Consider the following 9,990-nt stretch of genomic DNA (forward strand, 5'->3'; position numbering starts at 1 on the left):
TTACAAGATAATTAAGGCAAGAAATCAATCAGAGCAACGCGTTGAACACCGAATCGCCGCTTCTTAGTCATAGGGGCACTGTTCATTTTAGCCCTGGCTTTACTCTCGTTTTCACCCTCACTCTGCATCCTGACCTTCCATGGGCTGAATTTCTTTTCCTGGACTTCCCTGAGGTCTGTCTCAGCCTTTTAGGTGAAACAGCTCATTGCCTCTATCTCCGAACAAAGGCCCATGCCTGCCATGTGACCCTCAGACTTCACCTTTTCTAAGCCTTCAAAGCTAACCTTTGTCGTGGTTCTTTCCCAAAGGGCTCAGAACCATCTTTTCAAGCATTGCTACTGGCTCCTTCTGGCAGCTCCCTCCAAGTTCCGACTGGCTGGAAAGTCTTGACAGTAGGCTCGTCTTTCGCAGTCCAGCTATTGGCTGTCACTGAAGACTGGCTCCTCCTCCTTCCCTACCCTCCAACCCTAGTCATTTCCTCAGAATTATATATTCCCAAATTTGAAAATATCCTAATGCCTTACCCAGACAACACTAAGCTAATTTCTATCCAGAAGAAAACATCAGGCGTGCAAGGAAGACAGAAGAATGGAAACAGGGACAGGGACAGGGACAGGGAGAGATTTTCTTGGAGAGCTTAGATTGTGTGGCGGAGGGGAAGATATGCCTAAAACATGAGAAATGGGGACTTGGAAGGCAGAATCCCTTTCTGCAGCTGTCTAGCTCCACTGCAAGCACTAACTACCCAGGCTTCAGAGTTTAGACGGAAGGCGGAAGGAGAAGAGAAACCAGTGCCAAGGAAGCAGGGGCAGGCAGGAAGGAGAAAATAAAGCAGAAATTGTCTGAGCCTTGTTCAGGCCTCCCTTTCCACCATGAGGAGACGTGTCCGTGTCACTCCCCCCACCCTGAACAAGTGTAGTGGTTTGGAGACAAGGTCGAATGAGAGCAGAACGTGAAGATGCAGCCCCAAGCAAGCTGAGCAAGGCAGAGGTGAGACAAGGGTTCCTTCCTTTCCTCTGGACAGGAAACTCCCTTCTCCAGGCAAAGTGTGAGGAGAATAAGAAAGCCTAGCTCTAAGACAGACAGTTTCAGGGTCCAGTTCACTTTATTAAGAAACCTGATTATTCAAAAGGAGGGGACAGGGAAACCCCAACTCCTAGTGCCAGAGGCCTCTCCCATCTCCTATGGCATCGCAACCAGAGGAGGAAGCTGCCTCTCACCCCCACCCTCCAAATCATAAGCTAGGGAAATTGCTGGGAGCTCCAATTAGATTTCACCCCCTCCTAACTGAGGGAGCAAAGTAACTCCCAGTAGCAGTAGGAGCTGGGGAACACTCTAGGGGGAGAGGAAGGGGGCAGACATTCTATGGGGAATATTTGTAAACAAGTAACATCCCTAACTCCCAGGATAGAGCAACCAGGGCAGTTCAAGCCCTGTTAATTAATGGCCACCCCCCCACCCCCCTAAGTACCCCTCTAATTTTTTTTTTAAATAGGCCACAGTACCTCAGGGTAGAGTGAGATAAAGAGCTAGGAAAAGATGAGTGGAGATCTAGGGGAAAGACCTAAAGTTGGGAAATCCCAGGAGAGGGAGAAGGGCTAGCCTAAATTTGAGGGGAACCCTATATTGTTACAAATAGCTTGTAGCAATAGCATGCTAAATCCCCCCTCCCCCAGCCCCAAAACCCAGATGGAAGAACCCCTCCCGAGTCCCCTGGACTCCACAGCTCGGCTCCAGTCTGTTGTTCCATTTCTGGGGACACTAAAATGGGGGTTCGGTGCAGGTGACAGGTTAGAGAGGCTCAGAAGGACTCTTCAGAGTGACTGTGGGGAGAAGGCATCTCAGAAGTCAAACTCCTCATGGTCCCCAGTTCCCTCCTCCCCTTGGGGCCCCCATACTCGTCGGTAATTACTCTCCAACTGACGCTGTCTTTGTCGTTCTTTCTGGGCCTCCTCTGCTCCCTGGATCTGAAGGACAAAAAAGAAAGATGGATGGAATGGGAGAGGTTACCTGAAGACCCAGAGGAAGCACCAGGGACTGATGGGAGGGCAAACAAGGGGCCTCACCAGGATGTTGAAGAAGATCTCTTTGAGGTTCTTGGTGTCCTCATCAGACAGCCAATGTCCATCCTCCTCCTCACTCTCTCCAGCCCCCGGCCGAACAATCTTGATCTCCACTTTACCTAGGAGAGGGGGCAGAGGGAGAGAGGAGAGTTAGAAACCTCAGCTGGGCTGCCCCGGAGATGGATCTCCTCTCCAAGGGTCCCCCCACCACCTCTACTTTCAGCCATGAGCCTCCTCTCTAGGGTTGTCTCTACCAGTTGGAATGTTTGCTCCTTAACTGCAGGGACTCTCTTGGCATTCTAGGAGCTTAGCACTGTGCTCTGCAAGTGCGTAATAAATGTTCGGTTGTACATTCCCTCCCACTCCATGGCCAACCCTCCCCCACCCCTCCAGCCCTCCCAGGCCCCCGAAGCTCTCTTTCCCACCTTCAGCTGTGAGCCCCTCCCTCTCAAGCAGGTCCTTCACCAGTCCCTCTATATGTTTCACTTGGGGATTCTCCCGCTTCATCTCAAAGACAGACAGATCCTGATTCGGGCCTCCAGCACGGAGTCTGGTGACCCGGACTCTGACCCGACGCTCAGTTTCCTCATCTTTTGGGGGACACGACAAGGAGAAGAAGGGGACCAGAGAAGCCAAAGAGTAATAAATCATTAAGTCAGGGATAAAGGAGTCATCCCTATTACCATGCCCCATTTACTCTTCCACCTTATTATATGCATATATAAGGGATCCAAAATAAAGGAGGCTAGTAGGCCCTCCACCCAACCCAAAAGGTTATCTTCCCAGAATCATGCATTATCCCATTCCAAGTCCTCTTTTATATTGTCCATTATCCAGAGAGTTCTGGAGGATGAATACTGGGGAACACAAGAAAATAACTCTAAATTTCGTATATGAAACCCATCTCTCAGCAATGAACAAGTACATATTTGCAAAATGGCAGCAACCAAGTTGGAATCCCAATGCTGGATGGAACTGGAAGCCAAGTCAAAATGGGCTGGTTCATTTGAAACCAGTGAGTTTGGGCATATAGACCTCAACAACAAAGTTAGCTAAATGGGGCATCTATCACTGAATTTCCTGCTCATACCTGTGGACTGAGGTGAGGGAGGGCTGGTTGGAGGGGTAGCACCACCCTCCATGGGCCCCTCCCCCTGGTCAGGTCCCTGTCTTCCATCCATCCTCTGAATGAGCTTGTTGAGGGTGGATGCCAAGGCCTGGGAGGCTTGGCTACGTTCTGTTGCACTCCTTGGCTCCTCTGGATCTAGCTCCGATTCTGCCTAGAAATACCCAAGGGCAGGGAGGATTGTGGGAAGATGTCAGAGGCAACTGTGGGGAATCCAGATTTGGGGGATCAAGGCCCTCTGCCCCTTGGGTTGGGTTTATTAGACAAAAAGGCTCCCGCCCCTTTTCCTCCCAAACCTTATGACCCTCTTTCATGGCTAAAGAAGGTAGGTGAATATAAAGATGACTAAATTTGGATCCAGAGGACTGGGGTTTGAGTCTCATCTCAGTCACTAGTTATGTACCCTTAATCCCTAAACCTCAATCTCCTCATCTGTAAAATGGAGTGAATAATATTTATGAGTAAACCACTGAAATAGTATGAAAATAGCAGCTAACACTAGTTGCTCCTTCTGTTCCTTTCCCAGATTTCTTCCCTTGTGATCTCACACTGGCGACACATCTTACCTCTTGGATAATGTTATCCAACTCCTTCTCCATCCCAGTCTTTACTTCAAACCGGAGCCTGCCTCGGTCTGAAGGTAGAAGCATCCCTTCTAGCTCCTTTTCAAACTCCCCCAAGAGTCGTTCTTCTTCATCCGCTTCTTCCTCCTCGATCCTCTCTTCTTCAACACCATCAGCTTTGACTTCTGGACCCTCATGGGCAGTTTCTGAGTTGCTTTCTGCATCTCCTTCCTGGCCTGGGTTTAGTTTCCCCTGTGACAGGGGAAAAGATTGGGGAGAATGAAAAGCTGAAGAGTGAAGGGGAGGAAATAGGGTCCAGAAAGGAATAAATAAGAGGCAGCTATTTGTCAAGGTGGACAAGAGAAAGGAAAGTCTCAGGAGAAAGGAAGAAAGAAAGGAAAGAAGAGGGTATTTAGGGGTTTGGGGAGGTGGGGGAGAAGAAAGGACAACTAACTAGAAGGAAATGACTTAGAGCAGGGAAAATGCAGGAGAAGCTGAGAACAAATACATTACTCCATGGCAGGCATATCAAAGTCAACAAGCAACAGGCTATTATCACGCCGAAGAGTCCATACCTTTTTTGTCCCACCTTTCAGTTCCTCTATGAATCGAACCAAGTCCCCTGGATTCCGAATGACCTTGACCTGAACATTATCATGGAAACCTGAAGGAAAAGGACAGGAGTGGACCCATTGTGTGCTAAGCCCCCTTTCTGGGATGAGGTGAAGAGAAATAAGGATGGAGAAATAGAAGAGACAGGTCCATGCCCTCCTATTTACCAGCCTAATAGGGGAAATATTCACATATAGAACACAGGCAACTAGAATGTTAAGAGGTACTTGAGAGGAGTGAATGTTAAAAGGCCCTGGATTCCAATTCCAACACAGCCACATATTAGTTATGGGATTTACCAACCCTGGTCTCCAAGCCTCAGTTTTGTCATCTATAAAATGAGAGTAATGATACCTCAACTCCCTACCTCAAAGGCACTTGTGAAGATCAAATTAAATAAGGTGAAAGTAAATTAGTAAAGTCTTACCCACGTGTAAGGCACTTATTAATGAGTCAAGTGTGAGGGACAAGGGATCAGAAATGGAAAGATCTGGCAATTGACTGGATGTGTCCGTGAGGAAGAATGAAAGGTGGACAAACAGATGTCAGTGGAAAGTATCCCACAGGTTAGGCTACTGAGCTACATGGCCCTGTTAGGACTCTACTTATATTCTGCTCAAACTCTGTAGTCTTTAGAAGGACTGGAGGGAGAGTACTGGGGAGCAGAAATTGGATTTTTCTAGATTCTCTGTGCCCCATAACACCCAAGAAATTAAGGGCTTGTCCCACTGAATTGGGAATTCATGCATAAGCCCTAGCCTATCATGAAGGCTTCCCACAACTCTCTTCTCAATTTCTGGTTTCCCTCAGTTTCCAACCACAGTGTGACTGGAGCTAACTCACCATCAACAGGTTCTGGTGCTGGACTTTCCTTCTCCAGGTTGGGGTTCTGATCCTAGATAGGAAGAAAATAAAAGTAGGTTCTAATGGTTCTTTGCTTCCTGCCCCCAGATGATTCCACCACCCAAGTGCATCCCTCCACTTTAAGTACAATTAATCTCATGAAGGTCTCCTCACAAATGACCCTCACTAGCCCAATTCAGAACAGATGGCCATGAAGAAGTTGGCTCTTACCTCAGCCTGAACCCCTTGCTTTTCAAGGGGCTGTTCCTCGGTCTGAAGGGGCTTGTTCCAGACATCTGATTCTCCGGGGTCACCCTTGGGTGGCGTCACACCTGGGAGAAGGGATGGGATATGACAAGGTCTGAAGGGAAAAAAGGCGACAGGGAACTACACCTGCACCTCCTCTGTACTGATCTCAACAGGTGGAACAAAGAGCAAGAGCTCAAGACATATGGTACCCCCTTCCCTTCCCAGGGTCTACTATAACTGGCTGGGAAAGGCCATCTCCAGGATAACTGAGAGGAAATATGACCTGTTCCCTTTGTATCGAGGACCCCAAACTTTGTCTCACTCCACATTTCAAGGTCTGAGTTGTGAAGCTTCTCAGAGATTTCTTCAATTTTCTGCTTTGTATCTACTGGAGAAGAATGAAAAGGGAAATTAATTAATTGGAGAGTATAAGAGATGAGGTGTTCAAAGTATTCCCTCTCGCCATCAAATATATTCCAGGTCCCCTGAGACTCACAGACTTGTCCCTGGATATATGCTCCATACTGCTCTGGCTGTAAAGTAGGGTGGCAGCGGATGGCCTGGGGAGCAGCACTTGGAGGAGGCCGAAGGAGAGGATGGGAGCAAAGTCGAGGGGTCCGAATAGTCAACACATAAGAACATGACTGTGGCTCATCTACCCGATCAATGTAGTCACCTGAAGCATCTGAACCTTCATCACACAGAAACTGACCATGGGAGAGTAGGTTAATTCAGAAGGGCCTGTGTGACATGGGGTCTACTGCTGCTCTTTCGAAGGGGGAAGAGCGAGGTTTGAAGGGAGAACAAAAACTTTCAGCATATTAACTAACCAGAACTAACTAGAGTGACAGGCCACAGAAAGGAGAATCAGATCATTAAATCCGAAGTCAAGGTTAAGCAGAGACCCTGTGGGGACTAGGCCCTAGGAAACGACTCTGCTCTCTCTCTCTCCTCAAGGTGGCCTCCATTTTCTAACACTCACCCGAACTTCAGTCTCTCTAGGTCGCCCATTCAGGTCACACTTGGAGCCATTTCCATATATCTGGCTGTGGTAGCGTTTCAGGCGATGTTGCTTGGAGGCCTGATGTATAAAAGGGGCAGGAGAGACTAAGAGGGGTGAGAAATATGGTACAGCAGGAGAGACAGCCCTGAAAATGTCATGTAATTGAGAAAGTCCCTAGGTGCTAAGTTGGAATGGTCATTCAACTAACCCAGACTAACCCAGACCCATCCCCTGTTCCCCAAAGTTCTCAGACTCCAACCAGGATCCTAACTTTCCCTCCCAACCTCCCCCACCACTACCTTGGCAGTCTCATCATCCCAGTTGAAGGAAGATTGGTAATATCCAAGATAGAGAACAGAACCTTTTATCTCTGAATCTAAAAGAAATATCAAAGCATAGAATTATTCCTCTTCTTTAAGGGAAGAGTTCAGAATAAGGTAGGCCACCCTTTGCATAGCGTTTATTTTTAAACCCACTGCCTTAGAATCAATGCTAAGTATAGGTTGTAAGGCAGAAGAGCCATATGGGCTAGGCAACGGGAGCTAATTGTTGGTCCAGGGTCACACAACTAGGAAGGGTCTGAGCCCAGATCTGAACTCAGGTCCTCAGGTCCTCCTGATTCTAGACCTGGGGCTCTAACCCACTGAGCCACCTAACTGCCCCTCTTTATATAGTGTTGCAGAGCACTTAGTGGGAAGAATTAAAGAATTAGAGGAATCACCTTCCATGTGGTATTGTTGTATGTGGCGTCCATAACAAAATTCATACGTCCACCAGTCCTTGGTCTAATAATGACAAAGTTAACAGTCAGCGAAGCTGAGGGGGTGGGGGTGTCTGTCCAGCTCTTGAGATCCTTTTGCCCACCTTTATACCTTCCTCAGTAGGGAATCCTTCATGTTCTCTATGGAAGGAGATCCCTTACTGACTCTTGACCTCTCTGTCTCCAGATCTAAAAATTTCCTTAAAGTCTAAATTTCCTCCATCTGCAGTTTCAGCCCTCCCCTCTCATTCTGCCTTTCATGAAAAGGGGAATAATAGATTTTTCCTTTGGCCTTTAATTTTTTCTACCCCCATCCCCCAACCTTCTCTCCCTAGATGAACTCTTCCTCCTAAACACTCTGTAACTTCAACCTAATACTATAACTTCTCATACTCCAACACTTTTTAGGTCTATTTTGAGTATGGGTTTATTTTTATTTTTTACTTATTTTAAAACCCTTACCTTCTATCTTAGAATCAATACCGTGTATTGGTTCCAAGGCAGAAGAGCAGTAAAGGCTGGGCAATGAGGGTTAAATGACTGGCCCAGGGTAAAAAAGCTAGGAAGTGGCTGAGGCTGGATTTGAACCCAGGACCACACCCTCTATAGGCCTGACTCTCAAACCACTGGGCCACCTAGATCTATAGGTTTGTTTTTTCTCTTTCATATTCTTTACTCTTGTATAGTCTGTTTATACCCTAGACCCTATACAAGAGTCCACCCAACAGACCCTCCACACAGCCTAATTTGGCTTCGTGCCCTCATTCTCCCTCCTCCAGCCCCATTCACTTTCACTAGGCAGGGTGCATCTCTCATTGGATTCAGGAGCTCGGGGACTCCGGGCCCCTTATAGGGAGGGGCATCTTCTTCATGCTCCCGCTGGAAGTGAATGGCTCCAGCTGGTAAACGGCATTCATATCGCTGTTTGTACTTGGAGGAGACGATCACAACCTCTGAAGACTGGCTCTGGAAGAGGAGAGAATGGGGTTTGGAGATTGTAACAGAGGGACGGAGGCAGGGATCAATGACGACAACAAAGACATCCCCAGCCAAGTCTGGAAGACGAATATCAAAGGGGGAAATGGGAACTGTGTTTCCAGCTGTCTGAGGGAGGAAGGGCAGCGATGGCACCAGCAGCGTCCGCACAGGATTTGTTCCGTGCTGGCTGGCCACCTCCGACTCACAAAGGGAACGGGGATCTCATTTTCCCCTTTCTGGGACTCAGTTTCCTCATCTGTAAAAAGGGGGCCCTGCGGCTGACTGAGATCTGACGTCCCCGACGCTCGCCCGCAGAGGGCCGCAGGGACGCCTGCCAGGGTCCTCCTCGCCTTGTCCTCGCCCTCTCCTCTCGCGGTCCTCCGCCTCCTCCCCCCCCCCCACCCCGACACTCCACCTCCACCCCTTCCCCCTTGCTCCTCCGAGGCTCACCTGCCCCCCGATGACAGGCCGCGGGAGAATCTCGATTCCATATCGCATCTCATTCAGCTCCTCCAGGTTCAAGCTTCCAAAGGCACAGGCCGGCACGTCGGACAAAAGCGGCCCCAAGAGCAGAGGCCATAGCAGCTGAAAGAGCAGCGACGTCGCCGCCATCTTTCGTCCCTTGGCCCGAACCGGAGAGCAGTCGCTTCCGCCCTGAACCGGGCAGCCTCCTCGCCCCACCCCCTTACGCAGATAGATTTCATTGGTTCTTCCTTTTGCCCATCAAAGTGTCTTTTGCTCCTATTGGTGTACGTGATGTCTAGTCGTATGTATGAAAAGTGACGGACTGACGGACCGACGGGAGGACAGACAGAGATAGACGGAGGGTGGGACAGAAAGATGGGTGGAGGTCCTAGATTCAGCTGGGGTGGGAGTGCAAATTGAGTGGGAGGGTTTCGATTCTGCTTTCTAAGACCTCTTACCTGCCGTGAGTAGATTGGCTGGAGTCAGCGCTGAATCAGCCAATCAGAAGCTAGGTCAGGAGCTCTCCTCTAAAAGGGGCGTGCTTGAGCGGGAGGGCTCGGGGCTGAGGTATCCTCTGGGCCAAGACTAGCTGTCAAATCTAATCAGTCAATGTTACCTCTGCGGCTGGGCGGGGCGAGGAAGTGGAGCTGGCCAGCCTCTCCGCAGCTGGGCCTGGCCACCTGCCGGCTAGGGAACAGGGCCGGGTTCTCATAGCCTGAAAGTCGCATAAAGAGCAGGAAAGAGACTAAGCGTTCTTAAAGCGTCTCCTATGTGCCAGGAATAATAAACGTAAACATGAACCTCGGCTGCACTGCTTCCATGACGGAACCTCATCCAGCAAAGGGATGGCTACACTGACTTCTAGTGGCGTCTACGAAGCGCGGGGTGACCCTGGGCAAGTCATCTAACCTACAGCTCAACTTCATTTTTCCCCATCTGCAAAAAGAGAATATTAATAGGACCTACCTACAGGTTTGGGAACAAGAGATAACACTTGTAACGTGCCTAAATACTAATAATTAATCATTCCTACTTAGTCACCCTGGACAGCACCTTTCCTCCCAGAGTCTTTAAGGAGGAGAGGCCTTGGACCAAGGTTTCCACTCCCTGCCCGGTAGACGTCACCTAGGTGCCCACTCCTACTCCCCAGTTGCCACATTTTGATGATCTTGAACCAGGGGTTTTGTGAGGCTCAAAGGAGATACTAAATGCAAAACACTTCGCAAACCACAAAACATTATACAATAATAAAGATAATTAATATAGTAATTATTATTAGCCTACAGTCTCCAGCCCTCTAGTTTGGCCATGACTTCATTCCCTGAGCC

General features: G+C 48.8%; 1 protein-coding gene across 15 annotated transcripts; it reads right to left on the bottom strand.

The window, feature by feature from the left end:
* Positions 1-1,086: 1,086 nt before the first annotated feature.
* On the bottom strand, positions 1,087-9,372 carry OS9 (OS9 endoplasmic reticulum lectin). 15 transcript variants are annotated; one of them, XM_007506137.3, is made up of 16 exons: positions 8,648-9,372; positions 8,009-8,185; positions 7,181-7,244; positions 6,759-6,835; positions 6,439-6,537; positions 5,953-6,163; positions 5,740-5,844; positions 5,439-5,539; positions 5,208-5,259; positions 4,328-4,416; positions 3,756-4,004; positions 3,154-3,343; positions 2,489-2,653; positions 2,067-2,182; positions 1,913-1,967; positions 1,087-1,823 (listed from the first exon to the last, which is right to left on the bottom strand). In XM_007506137.3, the coding sequence occupies exons 1-16, from the start codon at positions 8,807-8,809 to the stop codon at positions 1,792-1,794; spliced, it is 1,944 nt and encodes a 647-aa protein (XP_007506199.1). In that variant the 5' UTR covers positions 8,810-9,372; the 3' UTR covers positions 1,087-1,791. The 15 variants fall into 15 exon arrangements, with proteins under 15 accessions (XP_007506199.1, XP_056653703.1, XP_056653701.1 ...); XM_056797725.1 differs by having other exon boundaries at positions 1,925-1,967; positions 5,740-5,841; positions 8,648-9,257; XM_056797723.1 differs by having other exon boundaries at positions 5,740-5,841; positions 8,648-9,156.
* Positions 9,373-9,990: the final 618 nt, after the last annotated feature.

This window comes from Monodelphis domestica, chromosome 5 (assembly GCF_027887165.1).
Source record: "Monodelphis domestica isolate mMonDom1 chromosome 5, mMonDom1.pri, whole genome shotgun sequence".
Classification (NCBI taxonomy): Eukaryota; Metazoa; Chordata; class Mammalia; order Didelphimorphia; family Didelphidae; genus Monodelphis; species Monodelphis domestica.